The sequence below is a fragment of the Trachurus trachurus genome (assembly GCF_905171665.1).
Source record: "Trachurus trachurus genome assembly, chromosome: 13".
Taxonomy (NCBI): Eukaryota; Metazoa; Chordata; class Actinopteri; order Carangiformes; family Carangidae; genus Trachurus; species Trachurus trachurus.
The window spans coordinates 13,358,544-13,385,270 of NC_139892.1; the positions used below are offsets into that span (position 1 = coordinate 13,358,544).

The following is a 26,727-nucleotide window of genomic DNA, read 5'->3' on the forward strand; positions in this document are numbered from 1 at the left end:
TCGCGCTGCACGCACACGTCTGCAGCTTTGGTGCAGAAACAGACGGAGAAGAACCACAGTCACAGTCAGTTCTTCTGCAGCTGGAAACGGCTCAGACACATGTGCTGCTGCTGCTGCTGCTGCTGCTGCTGCTGCGTCCTACAGCTGGAAACAGTGGTGAGGGTCAGGTGCATGCTGGGTAATCAGTGGTAAAAACATCGTCAACCAGATGAACCGTTGCAGCAGTGTAACAGAAATATGAATCATTAGTTAATTATTAAAGGAGATATCAGTGAAATGTTTTTGTTAATATAAGTCCTAATTAGTCATATTTTCCGTCAGCAATCACTTACATAGAGTGTTTCGACCGGAACACGAGTCTCTCCGTCACTCTGCTCTGCTGTAACCCGAGGAGAAAACATTTCTTCTGGGGTACAAGTGTTATCCAATGAGGAGAGAGAACGGCATGAAGGGCTGTGTGTGCAGCCAAGGGATGCGCGTGAATGTGGTGACGTAGCACGAGGACCAATTGATGCCTGACAAGGGCGGGGGCTGCTAACTCATGGTGCGTTCAAAGAAACTCGTACTTTGTGTTTTTCCTTCCTGTGAAGTCATACCAGTTCGATCTGGTACGAGTTCACGGGTCGGAAGTTACGAGTGGCCGTTATAGGGAACTTTCACAGACAACAGGATGGTAAAAACACGAGCTACGGGTTACCTGGAACGCTACCAAGTCGTAGTTGTGACTTGAAGCTGTAACTTACGGTTTCAAAAGCCTGCCTTGAACGCAGCATTAGCCGAAACGGCCGTGAAGCTGATATCTGCTTTAAGGCACTTTAACTCTGCTCTTCAGTATTTATCTATACAGTTAGATTTTTAGAGTTAGAGTTTTTTTTTGTTTTACTGTTGAACTGAGCTTAAACTCCAAACATAGATTTAAAAGTGGGATATTTAAGCTTTCTGTTGGTTTTGTTTACTTTTATTACTGCCCTGCAATGAATCTTGGGGGGACAACAAAGGATCCACCCAGTAGATCCTTCATTACGGGGGCCGGGGGCCGTTGGTGCGTGTCGACTGTTGCTGCACAACAATTGCACGATGATTGAAACTGTTGCACGTCGCCGCAAGAGGCCGGCGAGACATGCAGATGAGAGGACGGTTCCTGTAAAAGTTCCTGCCCCCTCCCTTTACCAGGAACTCCTGTAGTGGAAACGCGCCTAATTCAAATGTTGCTGAATCCTGATTGGGTCATGGAAGTCTGTGACATCACACCTTTAAAACTAATGCTGTGTTCAAGTCACGACTTCAAGTCACGACTTACGACTTTATATCATTCCAGGCAACCTGTAACTCGTGTTGCAAACCCGTAACTTCCGTGAACTCATACCAGATCGAACTGGTACGAGTTCACGGGTTGGAAAAACACAAGTTACGGTTTGCCTGGAACGCACCATAAGCCCCGCCCGTTTAAAAACAGTTGGTAGAAGTAGTGCTAGCTTATTATTGTCATTATATTGATATATAGTTAAATTCAGACAGAACTCCTCAAAGGATAAAAACATTAAAGACAATTAAAAACAATTTAGAGCATAAAAAAACATTAAAGCGATAAATAAATAAATCAACAAGGAAGAAACACACATTAAAAAAATGTAAAATTTCTCATGTTAAAGCCCCTGTACAGACTTTTCATTTAGTGTTGGAAAAGCGGAAACGAAAGTGGTGGTATTTTGCCGGAATGAAGACTGCATTTCCCACTGTCGTGCAGACGTTAGTCTGGCCAGCGCGTGTAGATTTGTTTTGGAAACATCGGAAAGAAGACGGGACTTGCTTTGAAATGTATTTATTTTTTAGCAGCTATCTGCAGCGTGCATGTGGATGAGGTAATGTATCTATTCGTATCGTTTCGTCATGGTCCGACCTGACCATGCCTTCCAGAGGTGTAGAATTAGACTACTTAGAAATAGCGCATCTTCACACTGATGGGCTCATTTGCTGTTGTAGGTAACAGAGACACATCAGCAGAAACCAGAGACTTTTGCGTATCCAGTTGAGAGCTCCGTACCGGGGCTTTAAATGCCCCAAACTGTCTGTTTTCATTGTTTTTAACCCCTGCTCCCCTCTGATGTGTCTCCTGCAGGTACAGGAGCTGGTCGAGGACATAAAAAACTCCCTGAAACTTCGTCTGCAGGAACTGGACTGGATGGACGAGGCCACGAAGGACGCAGCCAGAGCAAAGGTCCAGAATCTTAACTCACACATCCACATCCCATTAGTATAAGAAAAGTACGGAAGCGCATTGCATTCACTTGATAAAATAAAATTTAGACACCTTATCTCGTAATTACGAGATATTTTCTCGTAATTACGAGATCCTGATGTCGTAATTACGAGATCTTTTCTCGTAATTATGAGATCCTGATCTCGTAATTATGAGATAGAGAAAAAGGAATGTCTATAACTCCGCTCTTGTCTCAATTAGAATCAGTGGTCCATGGTAGTACAGTGGATAGAGCGGTTACCTTTCACGCGGGAGATTGAGGATCGAATCCCGTGGTGGGGCTAATCATTTACACGATGTTTTTTAATTCGGAATTAATTATTCTGAATTAAATAGTTTGGAATTAAAATATTCTCCTTCGAGTTTACACGGAAATAATAATTCAGAATTGGGGTTAACATGGAAAACACATTAAATCGCCTTTATTTAATTCTGCTTAACGTCTGGGGGTCGGGAAGCGTTCTGATTGGACAGGGGGTACACGTGTTACGTGTTTACGTCTACCGGAAGAAAACAAACTCCATTCTCAGTGTGTGATTCAGTGAACTGAGCTGCAGCCGCGAGCCGCTCCGCTGCTCCTAAACTTTACAACAACTTAGAAGCAGAAAGTTTCTCCTCTTAACTGCCAGGATGGCCTTCCCTGGGTGGGGAAGGCGAAGCTCACTGATCGCTTCCCCCGCCTGGCCGCCCCCAGCGGCGGCGGTGCCGGGCTCACACACCCTCACTGCCAGGATCGCCTTCCCCGGGTGTGAGCCCGGCCGCCGCCGCTGCTCCGGCGGTGATCTTGGCAGTGAGCTTCGCCTTCCCCTCCGGAGCAGCAGCAGCAGCAGCAGCGGCGGCGGCCGGGCACCGGGGTCTGTGAAGCAGGTTCATGAAGCCTGGTTGTCCCGACATGACTCACTCACAACACTGCGGCGTTATGTTGTGTGTGTTGTAGCCTACTTTTCGGCTACAAGACACACAACATAACGTGACAGTGTTGTGAGTTGAGTCATGTCGGGACAACCAGGCTTCATGAACCCGCTCCACAGACCCCGGTGCCCGGCCGCCACTAGAGCAGCGGCGGCGGCCAGGCACCGGGGTCTTTGGTGTGTATGAACGGCACAATCGGTTAACGTGGGCCGGTGTGTCCCCCGCTGTCTAATAATGTAGGCTACAGTGGCCTAATATACAAAACGAGAACGATGTGTTTCACCTAGGATTCGATCCTCGGTCTCCTGTACAAGTAGCAACTGCTCTAACCACTGCACCACCGTAGTATTCATCTATTAAGACAACAAGAGCGAATAGACATTTCCTTTTTCTTTATCTCGTAATTACGAGATCTTTTCTCGTAATTACGAGAAAAGATCTCGTAATTACGAGATAAGGTGTCTAAATTTTATTTTATCAAGTGAATGCAATGCGCTTCCGTAGAAAAGGATGTAATTATTCCCTTTTTTTTCCTTTTCTATGCTGAGTTTGATTGATTGATTGATTGCTCCTTTAGATGGATGAAGTGTGTGATAGGAAACATGAAGGGCTTGACATTGAGAAGTGAGGATCGCCTAATCCGGATCTCTCTGTGGTGCTGATTTAGGGTCTGCACTGAAAGATATCCCCTCTAATACTTTTACAATCTGAAGTTATAATCCTGTTAGAAGGCCATGCTGAATATAAAGAGCTTCCCTGTAATCCTATTACTTTGGGTTTGCTTGATTAGTTGATGCATGTGCGTGTGTGTGTGTGTGTGTGTGTGTGTGTGTGTGTGTGTGTGTGTGTGTGTGTGTGTGTGTGTGCGTGTGCGTGTGTGTGTGTCACGGCTCCAGAAAGCCAGAGCGAGTATGAGTGTTTATTAGTTATAGAGAAAGTGGATGTGGAGTGATGTTGGACCAGTTGTTTCTCCTCCACTTTCTCCTTCTCTTCATCATCCTCATCCTCTTCCTCTTCCTCTTCCTTGCAGCTGAAGCACATGATGGTGATGACAGGATACCCAGACTTCCTGCTCAAACCTGAGCTCATAGATCAAGAATACGGGGTGAGTCATGAGCTTCCTATCCGCGCTGCGCTCCGTCCAGTCATCCTCACCATGCACCACCACCCACACATCATATACACCCATCCTATTTCCCAGCATCCCTCCTTCCCTCCCTCCTTCTGTCTGTAGAATTACTTTCCATCAGGTATTACAGTGCAGTCTGGGTGATTGTGTTCAGCTGGAGAATAAAATAAAAAGAAACGACATCATGCACAGGGAGTGAACGAACCCAACACACACTGATGAGACTGTTGAAATAAATAATATACTGTTAAGTCTGAAGATGTGACCGGGGAGAGAGTGTGTTTAAAATGTGGCAGCTAGGCTGTCAAGAAATATGCAATCAGCAGAGTGTTGATGGAGAGAAGCTGTGGGGACGGCTGCATAAACAGAGGTGGGTATATACGTCACATCTGGGGACAGCTGGGATGAGTTTCTGCTTTAAATGCAGCAGGAAGAGAATGAAAAGTGTAAAAAAAATAAACCTGTGAAGTGTAAACTGACGGAGGTGCAGAGGAGTCTGAGGTGGTGGTTGGTGGTGGTGGCTGCTTCACTTCGGTGTCTCTGACTGATTGGAAAGGTTTACTGCTTCGTTTGTTTTACAGCTTCAGTCTGTTACTCTGCAGATTAACATCGTCCACACTGATCATATGATTAACAAATAAAAACCTGATTTATTGACTGACTCCTAACTCCAAGGCGCCGTATGGAGTAAATACGTAGAAGCTCCATCAGCTCGGATCAAGAATTTATCCCATAATACAACAATAATAATGGTGATTAACTGTTATTTATTTTCAAAACCAGAAATTACACAATGATAAAGTCACAAAACTTTATGAAATTACTTTTAATTTGATGTTAAAATACAATTTTATAGTTCTGGCTTTTATTTTGTAGTATAACCTCGACTTAAAGTTGCAACTGAAGCATTTTTACATTTATGTTTCGTGTTTATTTTCATGTTGAAATCATATTGAAATCATATTGCGCAGAGTTGGACATTAGAGTGAACGCAGGTTTAATGAACCTGTGTATTATGTGTAAATCAAAGTGTTCATGTTATGGAGAGGTGCAACATTTTGGGGAACTATCTGCTCATTAATATTTGTGGGAGAAGTTGAGAAGATCAATATCAGATCAATATTAAGCTGAGACCAGTAGAGTTTGGCTTAGCTTAGCATAAAGACTTTCCTTTCCTCGACTCAGAAGTTCACTCATTAACACGTCATGTCATTATTACTTCATCACTGAGCTGCTGATGGCAAGGCAAGGCAAGTTTGTCTCAAAGGGCTTTACATGGCATCATAACAACATCCTCTGTCCTTAGACCCTCACATCGACTGAGGAAAAACTCCATGGAAACCCTTTTAACAGGGAAATGTTGATGTGAGTGTCTGCAGGCAGCAGCTTTATATTTACATACCGTAAATTTTCCAATAGCAGCCATGCTTTTATTTAGCCTACTTCAACTGACGCTGACCCTGCTCATATTAGAGACAGGCTTTTATTTAATTTTGCACAAATCTGATGCTCAGTAAAGATGGAAAATCCTTTCAAATCGTTCTGTTGTTACTGATTGAAAAGAGTTGCCCGCACACTGTCCTTTGACTTGCAAAAAACTTTAATATGGGAAAAAAAAGCACAACGTTTCGGTCCTCAGACCTTTGTCAAGCAGAGGTGAGCAAGAACTTACACCGTAAATAGAAACAGACCCAGCCTCTAATTGAGACCGGCTTTTATTCAAGAATTTACGGTACATCTAAGAAAGTGAATCAGCACATTTACCAAATGGTGTCTTTAAAAGCAACATTAATGAGTGAGGTGTTACTGGTGTTACTGGTTTTCCTCCTGGTGGTTTAAAGCAGTGGTTCTCAAACTTTTCTCAAAGGACCCATAAATTGACACAAATTAGGCCACAGACCCCCATTGGGCAACATTTTGCAGCAACAAACACCAGAAATACAGAAATATTTGATCTGAAACTGAAGAAGATTACTTTTTTAGTCAATGTATGTTCACATTAGGGCCAATGGTGTGAATTTTTGGAAATATTGTAGATACATTTCTGGAAAAAGTGATACAATTTCTCCAAAAATGTTTCTAGAAAAATCTCCAAAAACATTTACAAGTTTGAAAAAAGAAAGGGTTGTAAAAATTCTCCTAAAAAAAAAAAAAGTTTGAAAAAAAAATCTACAAGAAAGTGGTAAGATTTCTCCCTTTTTTTTTTCATAAATTCCTAAATTCCCAAAAAAAAAAAAAAAAAAAAAAGTTTAAAGAATTCTAGAAATAGTGGTACAATTTCTAGAAAAAGTTGCGGACCCCCTTGAACCCTCTCAAGGACCCCTGGGCGTCCCCGGACAGAACCAATGGTTTACTAAAGGACTCAGACGGGAGTCAGTGACTGAGCTCCCCCTCTCTCTCTCTGCTGCCTCACTATCAGAGCTCGAGTCGTCTGTGGTGTCAGTGTTGTTGTTGTGTATTTTTGTCTCACACTGACAGCAGCACATCTGGTCCTGTGAGACCAAACAACCAAACAACCACACACACACACACACACAAAGAAACCAAACAGCAGAGAGATTATGTGTCTGCTGTCAGTTTAACGGATGGAGACGTTTCAAAAGAAACTTACATTAAAATTTCTCTGTGGAGCAAAAAACACAAATCGGTTCAGTTTGTGTAGAATAAATAAACCACTGCAGTGCATTTTAATGTGAATGCAGTAGCAGAGAGGATGGATAGATAGATAGATAGATAGATGGATGGATGGATGGATGGATGGATGGATGGATGGATGGATGGATGGATGGATGGATGGATGGATGGATGGATGGATCAGAGAAACCAAATCCTGTAAAGTGTTGGATGGATGGTGGGTCCAGGTGGTGAGGGGGCGGGGCTTTGGGTGACTGTTTAGTTGTGACATCACAAAGTGACAGGAAGTCCTGACGGCTGGTTTTAAGGCTCAGTTTCTGAATACAGGCTGTGTGCATTTCTCTCTGAACTGAGACTTTGATACTTTCACAGTATTAATATAGAACCTAGAGCTGCTTTATAATCACACCACACATGGAAACATCACTTTATACTAAATGGGACCTTTAATAATTGAGATATGAGTTGCTAATTAATGAGCTTTAGATGTTTTTTTTCCCCTGCTCTTTATCCTAGACACTAGAAATGAACCGGGTGCTCATCATAGAAGATGGTTTCATATTTAGCTTTCAGACATCAAAGAGCTGTCACACTCATCATCATCAGCATCTACTCCTCACATTTCCTTAAACTAATCGTCCTCGCTCTGACCTCATATCTGAGTGTGCGGTGTGTTTTTTTTTTACAGTTTGACGTGGACGAGAAGACCTACTTCAAGAACATCATCAACAGCATCAAGTTCAACATCAAGCTGTCCGTCCAGAAGATCCATGAGGAGGTGGACAAGACGGCGTGAGTCTCACACACACACACACTCACACTCACACTCTCGCCGTCGACACAAAGCGATTATCGTGGGGTTAATGTATCTGAGCCGGTGCAGCTTCATGTCCCACTAATACGTTCAACATGCCTAACATGTGTCCCCCGTGAATCCGCCTTTTATAGTTTGACATATTTGTTGACGCGCCTCTAAATTAAAAGCAACAGATATCGGATCGACACTCGCGGCTGCAGAGAATCCATTTGATTTACTTATCTGCAGCAGCCAGGCGGTGGAAAGGAAAAGTGCTGTGGGACACAAGCTTCATTTTTCTAAAACAGCAGAGAGAGAGAGAGAGAGGATGGGGGGATGGGAGGGGGCTGGTGGAGAGAGGAGAGAGGAGAGAGGAGCGTCTCTCTGCTCTGACAACACATTACAGTCACATTAGTATTCCTCGGTGCTCAGAACAACTGTATCATTAGCCCACACTCAAAGCCCCCAAGAGTTAAATCACACACTCCTCCCTTTTTATCGCTTTTAAAAAACGTGAACCTCTCATCGCTCACTCAGGGAAATAAAGAAACACAGGATCACCACTGCTGCTCCTCTTCTTCTTCTTCTTCCTCTTCTTCTTCTTCTTCCTCCTCCCCCTCCATCTCTCAGAGTTAGTCATTTGGGTTGTGCCGATCGATTATTCTGGCTTTAAGTGGATTATCATAAAGGAACTGTCGGCGGTTTCATGTGCAGAGAGGAAGTTTGTCGGCCGTGGGACCACACACACGCCTCGCTTCTCAGCGGGACGGAGGGTTAGAGAGAGAGAGAGAGAGAGAGTTGTAGCTCCTCAAATGTTTATTGTCGGCTATAAGATCAACGTTTCGATCACAAAGATCTTCGTCAGGATAAAGGACAAAGGAGACACCTTGTTCATTTAAGTCATTGGTGCCACTTCCCAATTAAAGCCAATAAAAAGGTTAGGGAACTGAGGAACTGGGCAGGTTGATAGAAAAATATCAAACACATGAAAACAGATAAACAACAAGTGTTCAAGAAATGTTCCCAAGATGAGTATTTAAAGGGATAGTTCAACATTTTGTCAAATTGGCCCATTGCCATAATCCCTATAGTCATAGCAGTAGGTTCGTTACCTTTACTGTAATTGCCTGTGCAAGCTATTTTTAGAACAGCAGAGCAGAGCCGTGAGCTGCTCAGAGCTACGCTACTGAGGCTAATGGGATTTCTTGGTTTCCCTCATCAAACTCATCACAGACACAATCCAACAACTCCAAAACGCTCTGGTGGACAAGTTGTGACCTGCACATTCACCACGCTATGAGATAATAACAGAACGAGTTGTTTTAGAGGTAAATGCAGAGACTGTTTGCTGAAAAACTGCCCCCGACAGGAACGTGCATCCGCGGTTTTGCATGAATTTACCTCTAAAACAACTCTGTCTGGTAACGTTCTGTTATTATCTCATAGCGTGGTGAATGTGCAGGTCACAACTTGTCCACCAGAGTGTTTTGAAGTTGTTGGATTGTGTATTGAGTTTGATGAGGGAAACTAAGAAACTGCTGCTACTGCTATGACTATACAGGGATTATGGGAATGGGCCAATTTGCCAAAATGTTGAACTATTCCTTTAAAGACTATTTAGAATTTGTTGTTGATCGATTGAATACATTGGATCCATCAAGTATAAAAATATAATCAGATTAAATTGATATAGAAGTTGTGCATGTAGAGGCACTGAGGCCCCGAGGAGCTACAACAGTCTGCGGACTTCACCCTTTTTCTAAAAGTCTGTTTGTTTGTTTGTTGGTCCTGCACCTGCAACACTTTGGGTGTGCGTGCTCTATCCTACTATTGTGATCTCGTCTTTAACACATCGTCTCTCTCCTCAGGTGGCTCCTCCCCCCTCAGGCCCTGAATGCCTACTACCTCCCCAACAAGAACCAGATGGGTGAGTGAGTGAGTGTGAGTTTGTGTTTAACATACTGATGTTTCTGTCCACACACACACACACACACACACACACACACACACACACACACACACACACACACACACACACACACACACACACACACACACACACACACACACACACACACACACACACACACACACACACACACACACCAACACACACACACAGATAGATGCAGAGAGTCCAAGCCAAATGCAGCAGCAGCTTCGTCCACTTCCTCATCTCATATTTCCTCTGATCACTGACTTTCTGCTGCTCGCACGCCGAACAAACGCCCTCGGAGGAAAAACAAGCTGTAACACCTTCCTGAGTTTTAACAAATCCAGTCCTGCAATGTCGCCTCCTCATCCTCCTCCTCCTCCTCCTCCTCCTCCTCCTCCTCCTCCTTCCTCCTCCTCCTCCTCCTCTCGGCCGCTGGATTAAATCTCTCACTGAAAAAATCGATGGTGTGTTTGTGAACTGCTGCTGGAGGACGGAGGGAGTCGGACAAACACAGTCATCAGTTCCCCTCGCATCAAAACCATCCACACTCATCATTTCTCTGTCTCGGCTCCGGCCGTTTCAGCTCTCACCTCGTTTTTCCATTTCTTTACTCTCCTTTTTTCTCTCTCTCTCTTTTTAATCAAATTAACATTAAGCTGCGACCCCATCTCCTGTATTTCACATAGAGATTCAGGTTTGGTTTTGAAGAAAAAGAGACGAGGACAGAAGTTTAATTACAACTTACAGCTCCCAGACTGAATTTTTTCTCCCGTCATAAGTCAGAAAATGTAAAATCTTCACATTTCTACAGTGAAACATGTTCACAATTATCAGTTGGTTTCATCTGTGAGTTATTTTTTTTTAGATTTGTGCACATATATGAAAATTATAAACACCTATTCAAAGGAGGTTAAATCGAAAGCAACTGGACTTAGTTATTTGTCTAGGAAGACGTTTCACCTCTCATCCAAGAGGCTTCATCAGTTCATGTACGCAGCTGACCAGGCTGGGACTGGTCCAACTATCTGGTGTGGAGACTCACTATGTTTGCATCTGTGTGACTGACAATTACATCACAAATGTGCTATTGATTATCAGAGGGCGTTTAAACTGTGAGCCGTCTTAGTTTATTGTGATAAATACAAACATTTGCTGATTATAAGCCGAGTAAAGCTGAGACTTGTGGGAGCATCATTAACTTTTCAAGTTATTTGGTCATAAAGCAAAAATATTGGACAAATAAAAAGTATTTAACCTGGTAAATATGTGTTTAAATCACAGAAACAGAGACTCAAAGATATTTAAATGGAAACAATGTGCAGCATTGAAAAATAGTTTAGAGGTGGAAATTAACAGACTTTTTTACTTTTCCACTTCACTGAACTCACTTCAGAACTTAAAGTCAAGGTTTTTTCATGATGAGATCAAATATTTATGATAAAATAAATAACAAATAAAATTTAAGTTTAAAAAAGAAACTTGAACTTCACCTTGAAGACACTCAGAGAAACCAAACCCTGCAATGTGTTGGATGGATGGTGGGTCCAGGTGGGCGGGGCTTGGTGACTGCTTTGTTGTGACATCACAAAGTCACAGGAAGTCCTGGCGGCTGGTTTTAAAGGGATAGTTCAACATTTTGGCAAATTGGCCCATTTCCATAATCCCTATAGTGTTAGGAGTAGGTTTGTTACCTTTAATTGTCGGTGCAAGCTATTTTTAGAAAGGCGGAGCAGAAGCGCAAGCTGCTCAAAGCTACGCCACATAGGCTGATGGGATTTCTTGGTTTCCCTCATCAAACTCATCATATACGCAATCCAACAACTAAAAAACGCTCTGGTGGACAAGTTGTGACCTGCACATTCACCACGCTATGAGATAATAACAGAACGTTACCAGACAGAGTTGTTTTAGAGGCAAATTTATGCAAAACCGCTGATGCACGTTCCTGTCGAGGGCAGTTTTCCAGCAAGCAGTCTCTGAATTTACCTCTAAAACAACTCCGTCTCGTAACGTTCTGTTATTAGCTTATAGCGTGGTGAATGCGCAGGTCACAACTTGTCCACCAGAGCGTTTTGAGTTTGTTGTGGGAAACCAAGAAATCCCATGAGCCTCCACAGTGTAGCTCTGAGCAGCTCACGGCTCTGCTCCGCCGCTCTAAAAATATCTTGCACCTACTGCTATGACTATAGGGATTATGGCAATGGGCCAATTTGCCAAAATGTTGAACTATCCCTCTAAGGGTCAGTTTCCAAATTCAGGCTGTTTGAGAGTAGCTATATAAAGAACAATCAGACTCTGCTGCTTCATCAGCACTGATCGACTGCAGATCCAGGGTTGTTGTGAGCAGCCAATCAGTGATATTGATCACTGATACAGACAGTAAAGTGTCGCCTGCTCTGAGTCCATGTGTATTTCCCTGTCGTTACTCAGACAGATGAAGTTCAGACCTTCAGGCCTCTTCAGTAATGAGAGCGGCTCAGTGGGGCGTGTCCCAGATAACAGCGTCTGACAGCGGACGATCCTGAACGAAGCCTCAGGCCTGAAACTTCGTCTGGTTCAATAACAGAGACGTTCACACGGGGTCAGAGGACTGAGGTGGTGGTGTCGGTTCAGTTTAAAGCTTTTTCTAACGGACATCAGATCATAAAGACGTATTGTCATTGTCATTCAAACACCTGAGTCACCGACGTACACTTAAAACCAGTGTTGCTGTGGTAACAATGGGTCCGACAAGAACATAAAACAGGAAAACACGGCTCACAGTTTGTGGCTAATGTTGTTATGGAGAGAGCGAGAGATTTTGTGGAGCGATGGTTTGTTTTTTTATTTGTTGGAAATCAGATTTTATTTTTTATTTTGTTCACTCTCTGTTGAGTTTGCTTGAAACAGTTGAAGACAAATATTCAACATATTTTTTTCCTGAATGGAGCCGAGAAGTTGGACTTAGTTTTTTTTTTTTTCCCCAAGTCTTTAATTTACCCAGAATTCCTTGTAGCACAGTTCATCTTAGGAAAGTCGAGAACTTGAACTTGTTCTGTTTGTTAGTTTGACTACTTGTTATATTTAAGCCACAGCCTCAGTTTCTCTCTGTGTTCAACATGTTTTCTAACTCTCACTATAAAAAAATAACAAACAACAACTCAACAGCTCTGATCAGAGTCTGAGTCAAATATTTGTGCTGAGATTTTCTGAGTGTGCTGACATCCTGTCAGGAGCAAACACCAGATGATAGTCTGAGTTTTAGTTATTTATTTATCTATTTCATTTTTTTCACATTTTGGGAAGATGTATTTATCTCATACACAGAGGTAGTTCAATGTGCTGAACAGAAATACAAGGAGCATTAAAGATAGAAATAAAAGCTCAGTAAGAAAACTGTAGGCTATACAACTGTATGAACTGTATGCCTGGAAATATCCAAGAATTATTAATTGAAAGGGGAGGGGGTTATAACTTAACTATAACAAAATCCAGAATATACGCACAACAAGAAGGAGCTTTTGTGTAACATAATCCAGTTAACAAAGAAGTACAAAGAAATTATTTTCAATATGTACAGGAATGAGGGTGTTTGACAACCACAAGGTGTTTATTATTATTTATTTGGGTATTTACCAACTTAGTTTTATTTGTTACCTTCAGTTTGTCTTCATATATGTGTTTGTATATGTCTTTATATATGTATATGCCTATATAAAGTTTAGTGATAATATATTAGAATAAATCCATATACAGTATGTAAATGCCTTTAAATTAGAAAGACAAAGATTAGTGATGATATATTAGAATAAATCCAGCTAAATAAACTTATAAATTAACTTATTCAATAGATTATAATGACAGGGAAGCTTGATAGCTGAAATAAACTAAACAAAAAAAAACACAGAATATAAAAACAGATCAGATTCAGTTCCAGTTTATTTTTAAAACACTTCATAATTATTTTAATAAACTAGATACCGTCACAGGTTTGTCAGGGTTAAACGAGGCCTTGACTGATGTATCATCTTCTGGATGTACAGTTTTTATTTTACATAAAAAAGACTGTGATTCATTCGAGAGAGAGAGAGAGAGAGAGAGAGAGTATCCCCTCATGTTGTTTCTGTGTCTCTCTTCCAGTTTTTCCCGCCGGCATCCTTCAGCCCACTCTCTACAACCCTGAGTTTCCACAGTAAGTATCTTCGCTCTGTGTGTGTGTGTGTGTGTGTCTGGAGGTAACGACGTCTCCACGGCGACTGAAACAAAAGTCATTAAAGGCGGCGTCGGCCCGACAAGGCCCCGGCTCCCCTCAGGTCCCCACACACCTGATTAAACCAATTTAACTACCCACCAAGAGCTCAATTACCCAACAAGGTCCTGCTAATGGAGCAGGTGTCATTGAGAGGTCGCCGCCCGAAATTTCACTCCATCGACTCGTCTGATGATGCGTGAAACAAAGATGGCCGCCGCCCTGTCTCTGCCCGCCTGCAGCGTCTGTTGATCTGAAAATAAGACAAAAGAACTTGAAATATTTATATGAAATCTGAATATAAATATAAATACTTTATCTTCCAGTTGTGTCTTTTTCACACACAGTTCATTCATCGCCAGTGGTAAAGTTTCTGCTGATGTTTACTCTTTTTTATTTATGGCAGAGGAGAGGATCTTAAAAAATACATCTTCTCTATAGGTGGGTTCACATGGAGACTTCTTCCTCTTTCTGAGTGAATTAATTCCCAATGAGTCTTTCAGGTTTTAACTGTTTACATGTGATATGATCTAATCCTATCTGGCGTTTACATGAACCCGTTTTACAGCCGTTTTACAACAATACAGAGTGATTGAATTAATGCTAGTGAGATGCGTCGAGTCCAGGCTTCAACACCCACGAGACCAGTCTGGTCAGATTTAAAGGCCCCATGGCATGAACATTTTGATTTTTAGTTATTTTTTCGTGCTTAGGGAGGTTTCTGGGCCACGTATATACTGCCCCATGCATCAAACTGGTCATAAACGGAGAAATGCACACCGCCCATTTGTAGGAACTGTCTCTTTAAGACGAGCAGATAGCACTTCCTCCTTTCTGTGATGTCACACACAAGGTAACTCCGCCCACCGTGACCAGTTGTTTTTTTTTTCCCCAATTTTTATGAATGCAGCTTAGGTTTCAGTTACTTGCCTGTGATTGGCCCGACCACATGCCACTCAAAAACAGTGAGCCAATCAGAGGAGAGGTTCTCATTCTCTCTTCTGATTGGCCAAATGACCTGTGCCTGCTAGAGCTCCAGAAAGAGGCAACAGAAAGGGGCAGTATAAACGATAGGCTATTAAGCAGATCACAGGTACTCAAAACTAATGATACATCTTGTTAGAGATATCAGCAGGTAAATAAACCCAGATAAAAGTGCACAGCATGAGGCCTTTAAAGGAATAGTTCACCAAGAAATGAAATTCCGTCATTAGTGACTCACCCTCATGCTGATGAATACTACATCTCATTTTACCTTACATCGCCACCTATTGCTGTGGCATATGTATTACATGTAGCTACATTACATCACTTGGTAGCGGAGTTTACGGTTGTGTGTGTACGGAGTATTTTTATTACATCACCCGTGTGGACGTGGAATCTTATTTAACAAAACTTTGGTTTTAAAAATACCCGTGTTCGTGCAGACGAGGCCTCAGGTTCACATCATGTTTTCAGTCATTCCCTCAGATTCAAGGATGAATGAGTGGATGTTGGAGGTCTGTCTGTGGAAATTCTCATTCATCCAGGTCATCGTTATCTCTGGGCAACAAATTAAATCAGAGGCAACTGCACTTGTATTTGTCTAGGAATCCAAGGGGCTTCATCAGTTCATAACGCATTGGCCTGACTAGTCCTCACTAGTCTGACAAAATAGTGGAGAAAGACCCAAGTATTTAACCTCTAAGGGGGCGTTTACCAAAGTAGGACCATAACGACTGTCGTCCAGGAGAGTTTCCAACAATGGTCAAGTGAAACTCTACCTAACGATAGTACTTTTGTGAACACACCCACAAGTATTTTGGTATGTCACAGTTTGATATCCATCTGTCATTTTGGCCTGTAACTTTCTCATGTTTCACCCCATTAGAAACACATTCAGATATAATGCAGTAAAAACCATCAGGTTGAATTAACCTCAGGAAGTTTGAACACAAACAGATCATTAGAGACTTTGTAAGGAACATTAGTTTGTATATGTGAACCTAATAAAGTCACTCACAGATTTTCCTCTGTGGAAAAAAAATGTTTTAATTAACATTCAGCCAGTGAACTGAAAATAATCAATATAATCAAAAAGTATTTAAAATTTCTGAGCTGAGCAGGAGAAAAGAAGTAAACAGCTTTGATACAAATATCAAAATAATAATAATAATGTGTTTATCAAAATAAACGTTTTTGTTTTTCAAAACAGGCAAAACTTCAGAAAAGCAAAATGTTGTGTTGAAAGAAGCAATGAAAACAACAACAGAATAAACTGGTGTGAAATATCAGCGCTCATTGTTTACACACATCACTGATCAGACACAAAAAGACATCTTTATATCTTTATATAGATATAGATATAGATATAGATAGATATAGAACCACTCCTGAACTGCTTTGTGCAGCAGATTTGCACACAATGGGTACACAGACCTCGTTCAATATACTTTACAGAAATAACAGAAACATAAAAGTAGAAGTAAAATCGCAATAAGAAAACGTTTCAAAACAATCTAAAAACACAGATTATATATTTATATAGTTATAAAATGACCAGAAGTCGAACTTTGAACTTTACTTTTACATCACTAAGCACACTGTACAATGAAATTTGGTGTGGCTTCTTTCAAATAAAAACAAAAAACAGAATAAATAGTATGAAAAATAATAATATAATATAATCAATTAGATTAAAACAAATTTAAATTAAGACTGACATCTTAAAACACTGAGGTCTCAAGCCTTTTGTAGACAAATCAACACTGTAACGTTATATTAAAACATTAAGTAGGTAAACAAATGATAAACCATGATGCTAAAATGGAGAAAACTGAGTGTGATTGATTAGTAAAAGGTCGATTTAAAAACATATTCATACATTTTTCTTACAAATTGAACATTAAATTAACGTTAAACAGATTATAGCGGCTCGTGTTCGTCAGTCTGTTGAGTTGACATCTCCTCTGACTCCTGCTGCTGTCACACGACTCTTCATCCCGTTACTTCTCAACATTTCAGCGGTTTAAGGAGAATAAAATCTCATCGTACGTCGCGGCAGGAGACGTGTTGTGTTGTGTTGTCTCAACTTCAAAGCTCCTCACTCAGGAGAATACGCAAGGGAAAAGAAATGAACCATAATCGTGTAATTACCACTTCACGCATTGTCTCACTTCAGTGCAGTTTTTTAGCCCATTAATTAGAAAACCGACTTTGAATTTATGTTTTTAACAGCTGCTGTGCATAATTCATATCACTCCAGGCTGTTTATCATCATAGTCCGTCCATACATTTATAGATCCGCTCTCTTTATTCAGTCAAAAAAATCCACCTGAGACTTGATGCAGAAAGGTAATAGATCAAAACGTATACCGATACACAAGGTAACGCATCAGAGCTCAGGCTGTTTCAGATTAGAAGACAACATTTAAACATCTGAATTATGCAAAAGTAAAATAGAAAAACTTTTAGAATAAAGAAAAATAATTATTAACCACAATGGAAAACCTGTCGTGAGTAAGTTTGTGGAAAGAAAACGGAGCGGAAGAGAGAAATATGGAGGTAAACAAGTCAACACAGTCTTTGTTAAGCTGCTGTTCGCTGAGGAGCAACTCTACTGAGTATTATCTCAGATCAATACTCACAATACAGTCCAACAGGCTGCACCTGCTGCATTCATACACAACTCCCCTCAGCACACACACACACACTCACACCTCCTCACAAATATGCGTTAATTAGACTTTAGCAGCTTGTGTATTCAACATTAGCCACCACTTCTGTGTCTTCATTAGAGGTGATCACCACCACTGCCACTACACTACAGTACTTGCTGCTGCCATGCATGTTAATCTATAATAATTAACGATTGCATTGGATTAAAGGAAGTGTGTGTGTGTACCTGTCCCCTTGAAGTTATTACTGCAGTAGCCCTAACCTCCCATAAACCCCCACTCTCCTGCTGCCCCTCGCTCTCTCTCTCTCCTACACACACACACACACACACACACACACCTCCACTATCACGTTGAGTATAATGAAGCTTCAATCAGCCAGTTAGTTTAGCGAGGGAGTCGGGCCCAGTGTGAAGCAGCGTATCGACTAGCTGTCAGAAAGTCATTTTCAGACGTAGCCATGTGAACAGCCCCGAGCCTGCATGCCCTCGCATCGCTCTCTATATCTGCATGTGCACCAAAGACAGCGTCGGTCAAGGAGAGGTGGATAGGAGCGACGACACGCTGTCTTTTCTCTTTTTATTGTAGGAAGTGTGTGTGTGGAGGGGGATTATGGAGGTGGATACATGCATGTTGTAGCGATATCTGATGTTTTTTCATCAGTGTGAACGAGAAAACGAACGAGGTATCGCACAGCTTCGCTTTTTTTTTTTTATTCGATACCAATCTGAACTTGCACAGATCTGAAATTAGATCCCAAGTGCCACTTGTGTTTTATCAGGATTCGCTGAGCAGCATTAGCAATGAGGACACCAGGACAATATACAACAAGAGAGAGGAGGAAAGTAATGTGACGAGATACAGCAGCTGTATCAGTCAGGAAAGGAGGGCTGAAGTCACACATCTGTAATATATTTACTTTCTTTTTGGAGAGATTACAACTTAAAAAACCTCTAAACACGCGACTTAAATAATGAACGCAGAGCTGTTTACCACATGCTTGAGAAAACTGAGGCGTAATTTGATGTTTTTGGGCAAATTATTTTTTTTAGCACGTTCTTAATGAGTTATGTTTGTGAAATATGAAGCTACAGCCTGCAGCTAATTACCTCAGCTTAAAGGGATAGTTCAACATTTTGGCAAATGGGCCCATTGCCACAATCTCTATAGTCATAGCAGTAGGTTCGTTACCTTTAATAGTCGGTGCAAGCTGTTTTTAGAACGGTGGAGCAGAGCCGTGAGGACGGAGGCTCATGGGATTTCTTGGTTTCCCTCATCAAAGTCATCAAATACACAATCCAACAACTCCAAAACGCTCTGGTGGACAAGTTGTGACCTGCACATTCACCACGCTATGAGATAATAACAGAACATTACCAGACAGAGTTGTTTTAGAGGTAAATTCATGCAAAACCGCTGCACATCGCCTTCAGGGACAGTTTTTCAGCAAGCAGTCTCTGCATCAACTTCTAAAACAACTCCGTCTCCATTATTATCTCATAGTGTGGTGAATGTGCAGGTCACAACTTGTCCACCAGAGCGTTTTGGAGTTGTTGGATTGTGTCTTTGATGACTTTGATGAGGGAAACCAAGAAAACCCATGAGCCTCCGTAGTGTAGCTCTGAGCAGCTCACGGCTCTGCTCCGCCGTTCTAAAAATATCTTGCACCAACAATTAAAGGTAACGAACCTACTGCTATGACTATATGGCAATGGCCCAATTTGCCAAAACGTTGAACTATCCTTTTAAGCCTATAAACAACATTTGTGTAATCCAAGGCATAACGACTGGAGGATCAGAAATTAACTATTTTCTGTCCATTCATTTTTCACGCTCCAAAAGGTCCCATGGGGGTCCAGTTGAAGGGACTTTGCCTCTCTATAAATCCGCAGCAACAAAATTCCTGAGTGTTAAATTGATGCAGGGTGTCGTTTTGTCGCATATGAATTCAGCTTTTCATAATGAATTAGATGAATTAGCTGTCTTCTTCCCAAATGTCACAGTTCTGTTTTGAGTTAACTAATCAACGTCAATGTTTTAAAACTCCTGTACTGCAGATACCAGGAAAATGTCAGCCCATTTTTCCTCCTTCTTGTTTTCCAGGTCTCTGAACTACGGAGGAATCGGAGCCATCATCGGCCACGAGCTCACACATGGATATGATGACTGGGGTAAGAGAAGGATGACCACCACTCATCCTTTACCACTATTTGTCCATCGTATGCATCACAACTAACTAACACAGGCTGCATATTCAGCTTTCACCATTCATTTTGAGTTGTGCACCCCCCTGTAATTGCTTTAAACCATCCTATTTCACAGAAAGAGCAGGGGCTCCCTGATGATTTGTGTAATTTTATGACATTTGTAGGAAGCCACAATCTCTAACTTTTCATTTCCAGTCAAAAGTGCTGCTCTTTAATCTGCACCAATGGCATTTAAAACCAAAGTGTGAAATACCTGCCAGTCACCAACTGAAGTAACTTTGTACGTGACTGGTTGGTTTGTGCACCAGCCGTTTATTCTAATTATACAAATTAAGTTTAAAAAAAAAAAATGTTGATTGATTGGCTCACGAGGCCAAGATCAAATCTGGATTTCCAAACTTTTTTTTTCGCACAGATTAAATAAAGGCGACGTTCTGGGCAGCTCTTTGGACTGTGAAGAGAAGTTGCAGGTTGTGTAGTCTCCATGCTAACACCGCTGCCCCCTTTTGCTCCTCATCTTAGTGATGCAATGGTTCATGTCCATAGGGGGCCAGTACGACCGCCACGGCAACCTCAAACAGTGGTGGACGGAGGAGTCCTACAGGAAGTTTCAAAAGAAAGCCGAGTGTATCGTCAACCTCTACGATAACTTCACTGTTTATAACCAGAGAGTGGGTTTGCACACACACACACACACACACACACACACACACACACACACACACACACACACACACACACACACACACACACATAATCCGTACGATAGCATCACATACAGATTACAAATTTACATACACTTTCTCAAATGCATTTGAATTTGAATACAGAATATAGTTCACAAATTGTTGTATTGTTGCATGAGAAATGCAGCAGGATGCATGAAAGTCAAAATATCTCAGTCGCTGCAGCTTCAGTGTTTTTAATCTTCAGCCTTAAAGGGATAGTTCAACATTTTGGCCCATTGCCATATGAGTTATGTCTGTGAAATACGAAGCTACAGCCTGTAGCTAATTAGCTCATCTTAAATTGCTCAGCTTTGCCCAAAGGTAACAGGATTCACCAACCAATAGAGATCACATTGTAGCATGTTATTTTATTTCGTTGGTTTTGTTAAACAACAGCCTACAAAAAAAGGCTAAGCTGTCTTAAAGGGATAGTTCAACATTTTGGCAAATTGGCCCATTGCCATAGCAGTGTTACCTTTAATTGATGGTGCAAGCTATTTTTAGAACGGCAGAGCAGAGCCGTGAGCTGCTCAGAGCTACGCTACGGAGGCTCATGGGATTTCTTGGTTTCCCTCATCAAACCCATCAAATACACAATCCAACAACTCCAAAACGCTCTGGTGGACAAGTTGTGACCTGCACATTCACCACGCTATGAGATAATAACAGAACGAGTTGTTTTAGAGGTAAATGCAGAGACTGTTTGCTGAAAAACTGCCCCCGACAGGAACGTGCATCCGCGGTTTTGCATGAATTTACCTCTAAAACAACTCTGTCTGGTAACGTTCTGTTATTATTTCATAGCGTGGTGAATGTGCAGGTCACAACTTGTCCACCAGAGTGTTTTGAAGTTGTTGGATTGTGTGTTTGATGAGTTTGATGAGGGAAACTAAGAAACTGCTGCTACCGCTATGACTACAGGGATTATGGGAATGGGCCAATTTGCCAAAATGTTGAACTATTCCTTTAAAGACTATTTAGAATTTGTTGTTGATCGTTGAATTTGAGTTTGATGAGGGAAACCAAGAAATCCCATGAGCCTCTGTAGCGTAGTTCTCAGCAGCTCGCGGCTCTGCTCCGCCGTTCTAAAAATATCTTGCACCGACAATTAAAGGTAACAAACCTACTGCTATGACTATAGGAATTATGGCAATGGGCCAATATGCCAAAGTGATCAACTATCCCTTTAAAGAAAGAAAGAATAAATCACTACAGAACATTTCTGATAGATTTATAGCAGAGTTTATGGTCCGGTGGCGTCTTGGCAGGTCATTTATAACTAATATTCATAATGTTCTTTGTACTTAAATGGTCAGATGTGGAGGAGGATTCAGAGGACTGCTCTGTTTTCTGTCTGTTATGCTAAGCTAAAGTAGACCACCTGCCTTCCAACAGAGTCTCTGAAGGTTTTTCTGTCTGTGTGTTTAGGTGAACGGTCGACTGACGCTGGGGGAGAACATAGCGGACATGGGAGGACTGAAGCTGTCCTACTATGTGAGTAACGCCATTGTTTAAAAACACTAAGCACTGTGGCTGTGCAGCTTCACACAACCTAAATATTATCCTCCGTGTTGTGATCTGTGTGAGAGGTACAAAAGATAAAAGATAAACATTTAACTGAGCTCCCCCCTCCTCCTCATCCTCCCCCTCTCTCTGTTTGAGTGTGTCTGGACAGCAGAACATCTGGGCTGCTGCATAATTCAGTTGCATATTGATCGTCAGTGGTCGACTTGTGTTTGTTGAAGAAAGGAGCTGGGGAGACAAAAGTACAAAGGGAATAGATGAATGCTTTTAAATAAGTGATAGCATCAAAATGCAGCAGTCACAATGGATGGTAGTTAGTTCAAACATGTGTGTGTCTGTGTGTGTGTGTGTGTGTGTGTGTGTGTGTGTGTGTGTGTGTGTGTGTGTGTGTGTGTGTGTGTGTGTGTGTGTGTGTGTGTGTGTGTCCAGGCCTATCAGAAGTGGGTGAGGGAAAACGGTCCGGAGCAGCCGCTGCCTGGGCTCAAGTACACCCACGAACAGCTGCTCTTCATCGCCTTTGCACAGGTACAGACACCTCCTCCTCCTCCTCCTCCTCCTCTTCCTGCTCCTGAGTGATTGATTGATTCGCTGTCTTGTCATTATATTTATCATATGTCGAGTCATTTGAGCGCTCTCAGTCGCAGAGAGCAGGTAGGAGTTATATATAATCCCAGCAGCATCATCGGCGGCTGATGGATGCAGCAGCCGCTGGAGGGAGCGTTGATGACAGTGCAGCGTCTCTAAGCACCAGACCACCCCTGCTACTTCTCCTTCTAACTATTACCACTCATCATTGAAATTCAACGGTGTCATTGAAATTCATGGCTTAATGTAACAGTGGTGAAATCCAGACAGACCTTTTTAATGTTTTTTTTTTTTACATCCTGTTCTTTTAAGAAAAAAAAAAAAAAAACTTTTGTCACAGGGAGCTGATCTGAGAATCACATACATGAGTTCACGTTGGTTTATCACAGCTCGTGTCTCCACGTTGAAGACGTTCAAAACACCTTTGTGTTTTACATATAAAACCCAGCAGGCAGCAGACACAAAGTGACAATAGATAGTTTTTTAACGTTACATTGTGAGGTAAATGTTGATGTAGATATGATATGTAGGATGATAGACACTTCAGTGTTCAGGTTTGTTCCCTATAAGCTTCACTTTGACTCTGATGCTGCTGTAAAGGAAGAACAGAAGATAGATAGGAGGATGTCTACCACAGTGACTGTGGGGAAAAAACACTGGAAACATCCAAACACCTTTGTGCAGACACAAAGTGACAGTATAGACTGTTGTTTTTTAACGTTTCACTGTGAGGTAAATGTTGATACATTGGATGATAAAACCATCATCAACATGTTCAGGTTTGTTCCTGTAAGCTTCACGTTGACTCTGCTGCTGCTGTAAAGGAAGAACAGAAGATAGATAGAGAAGGAGGTCTCTGCAGGTTTCTGCAGGAAGTGCAGCAGGTGGACGTCTGTGAAACCACCACAGTGACTGTGAGGAAAAAAGCTGAAAACATTCAGACACCTTTGTGTTCACATATAAAACCCAGCAGACACAAAACGCTGCTGTCTCAAGTCAAACACTCCCATACTTACACTATTTTTCTTATGTAAGTGCGTTCACACTGACAAGTATGTCAAAATACAGTGTAGGCTACTGTAAGTACAGTAGCACTCATAACGGTCAAAAAGTGGAGTGTGGAACGATGCAAACTTCCCACACTCAATGATCGCTGTCTTGGCTACGTAGCAGAATATTATATATGTAAATCAACTACATACTGGTAGGCAAATGTTTTCCACCCGTAAGAGGCAGCAGAGCAGCAGCAGCATAATCTCCACCTCACAGTCCACACAAGCAGATAAAAGTACAAATAAGGCGTTCATTGTTACTAGTTGTATTACAAACAAAACAACCCGGTAGACGTGTTGACAGGCGACAATTAGCGGTCCAAAAATGTGCTCACTACAGAAATAAGTGTACTTACTATACTACATGACAGTGTACTCATGGAAGTATTCAAATTGAAGTGACAGTAGACCAGTGGTTCCCAACCTTTTTTGGCTCGTGATCCCATTTTGATAGAAGAAATTTGATATCTGATCTGCCGTCGATCAAAATGCGCCAGCTCAGATATTTTTATATGTTGCATTTTATTTGAACTCGATTTATATTTGAGAAAGTGAAAGTATAGAATACAGTTGTTTAAGACAAAAAATAATAATAGTTAGTTTAAATCAGTATCAGTATTTTTTTTAATTAATTACTCGTCTAGACTAGACGACCCCACATCGGGTCCTGACCCCAAGGTTTAAAAACACTGACATAGACTGTTGTTTTTTAACATAGAGTAAATGTTGATGTAGATTTGATCCGTAGGATAATAAAAGCTTGAGTGTTCAGGTTTGTTCCTGTGAGCTTCACTTTGACTCTGTTGCTGCTGTAAAGGAAGAACAGAATAGAAGATAGATAGAGAAGAAGGTCTCTGCAGGTTTCTACACGTAGTTCAGGTGGATGTTGGTGGAAGTGAAGGTGAAGATGGAGAGTGACGGACACGGAGGTAAAACAAGAGTGAAGCTTAGACAGGTTTTCGGTTGATGGAGAGGATGATGGTCGGACCCGGCTCTGTTGTCCCTGACGTCTCCCTGTGGACGGTCTGATGATGGAGGAAGCTCCAACAAACGCCAACTCTTGACTTGTTATTTCTCCTGGATCAGTAACAGAAGCTGTTGCCTGTTTCCCAGGGTTACCACCAGAGCAGCCGACTTTAACTCTAATAACACTGTTGACACTAATAAACAAAATGATTCATCGACTCATATTGAAACGTTTCCTGGTGGTTGACTCTAAATGAGCAGCAGTGGAGAAACTCACTGTGTTTTAATGCAACTGTGGCTCCAACATTAACGTCTATTGTCACAGAAATAATAATTATCCAACTAGAAACAACTTAAGAGCTGCAGCTGCGGATTATTATAATTATTGATTATTTATCCTCTCAGGGTTTTCTCAACAACTGTTAAGGAAATGGCCAACAGAGTTTTTAATGCTTTATGTAACTTTTTAGTGCTTTATAAATGAAACAGTTGTAGTCATTGTTATAGTAGGAGTAATAATAGTAATAGTAGTAGCAGTAATAGCTGTAGTTATAGTAATAGTAGAAGTAGTGGGCTGGAAGTAATAGTAACAGTAGTATAGTAGTAGTTTAATAGTAACTAATAGTAGTAGTTGTTGTAAAAGTAGTAGTAGAAGTAATGGTAGTTGTAAAAGTAATAGCAATAGTAGTAGTAGCAGTAATAGTAGAAGTACTGTAGAAGTCATAGTAATAGTATAAGTAGTGGTAAGAGTGATAGTAAAAGTAGTTATAGTAGTAGTAATAGTAGCAAAAGTAGTAGTAGTAGAAGTAATGGAAGTAGAAGTAGTAGTAGTTGTAATAGAAATAGAAGTAAGAGTAGTTATAGATGTAGTAATAGTAGAAGTAAGAGAAATAGTAATAATAGAAGTAGTAGCAGTATAGTAATAGTAATAGTAGAACAATAATAGAGACAAATGTCTTGTTTTGTCAAACGGACGTTCAGTTTTCAACAGTAACGTCATAAAATGAAGAAGTTAAAGTTAAACTGATGTCAAAGTGTTTTGTATAAAAGTAAAAGTTGCTGTTTAGTAATGAGATGACTCAGCGTTTCCTGTGTTTACGTTGTGTTTATGTTGTGTATTTGTTGTGTCTGAGCAGAACTGGTGCATGAAGAGAAGATCTCAGTCCATCTACCTGCAGCTGCTGACGGACAAACACGCTCCAGAGCACTACAGGTACAGGGAACCAACCAATAACCAATCAATCAATCAATCAATCAATATCAACAATATATATATTACATTTATTTAAACACACATCTGAATCATCACGTATATTCTCTGTGTGTTTCCTCGGTGCAGAGTGATCGGCAGCGTCTCCCAGTTCGACGAGTTCGCCCGCGTGTTCCACTGTCCGAGGGGAACGCCCATGAACCCGGTGGAGAAATGCTCCGTGTGGTGACCTCTGACCTTTAGGACGACCTTCATCTCCATCACAACACACACACACACACACGCTGTACTACATCACGCTCTCATCAGACCAGACGCTACGTTGAGACTCCTGTCGGACACGGGCGGTGGAAACGTTTCTCAACCGACGTCTTCAGTTTACAACAACAAGCGTCCATTATAATAATAATAATCCAAACGACAGCATGGGTCACATGACCATCGACCACGCCGCCATGTACATAAATATTATTTGGTAACATATATTTTTCTATGTTTAGACTTATTTTCAGATCATCTATTTTTGTATCTTAGCGTATATTATCACACACATTATCTGTTTGTGTTTTTCTTTTTTTCTTTTTCTTTTTATAATCAAGCGACTCATTTCTGCTCTGTGTAGCATCAACTAGAAAAAACTTCAGCAGCAACAACAAAGTGACTTCAGTCCTGGATCAAGGAGGATCAAGTTTGAACTGAACTGAGATCAGCAGCAGCAGCATCCTCGTGCCTGCCCCCCCCCCCCCCCCCCCCCCCCCCCCCCCTAAAAAAAAAAAAAAAAACCTTGGTGTTCTTTCACTTTGGGTATTGGGAGTTTAATTTGTGTCACAGTGGCGCCCTCGTGTGGCCGCAGAGAGCGATGGCCGTCAGTCATGACTGTTGTATCGTTTGCCTGCACTGGTCT

General features: G+C 41.4%; 1 protein-coding gene across 1 annotated transcript in view; it reads left to right on the plus strand.

The window, feature by feature from the left end:
- Nucleotides 1-26,052, plus strand: part of ecel1 (endothelin converting enzyme-like 1) — a gene marked incomplete at both ends in the record, with an annotated part of 57,794 nt that extends 31,742 nt beyond the window's left edge. The window contains 11 exons of the mRNA XM_083985817.1: nt 2,120-2,218; nt 4,203-4,277; nt 7,624-7,727; nt 9,600-9,658; nt 13,787-13,838; nt 19,655-19,722; nt 20,281-20,429; nt 21,915-21,980; nt 22,440-22,535; nt 25,750-25,826; nt 25,953-26,052. Of these exons, the coding sequence (XP_083841943.1) occupies nt 2,120-2,218; nt 4,203-4,277; nt 7,624-7,727; nt 9,600-9,658; nt 13,787-13,838; nt 19,655-19,722; nt 20,281-20,429; nt 21,915-21,980; nt 22,440-22,535; nt 25,750-25,826; nt 25,953-26,052 (945 nt within the window). The remainder of the gene's footprint in view (nt 1-2,119; nt 2,219-4,202; nt 4,278-7,623; nt 7,728-9,599; nt 9,659-13,786; nt 13,839-19,654; nt 19,723-20,280; nt 20,430-21,914; nt 21,981-22,439; nt 22,536-25,749; nt 25,827-25,952) is intronic.
- Nucleotides 26,053-26,727: the final 675 nt, after the last annotated feature.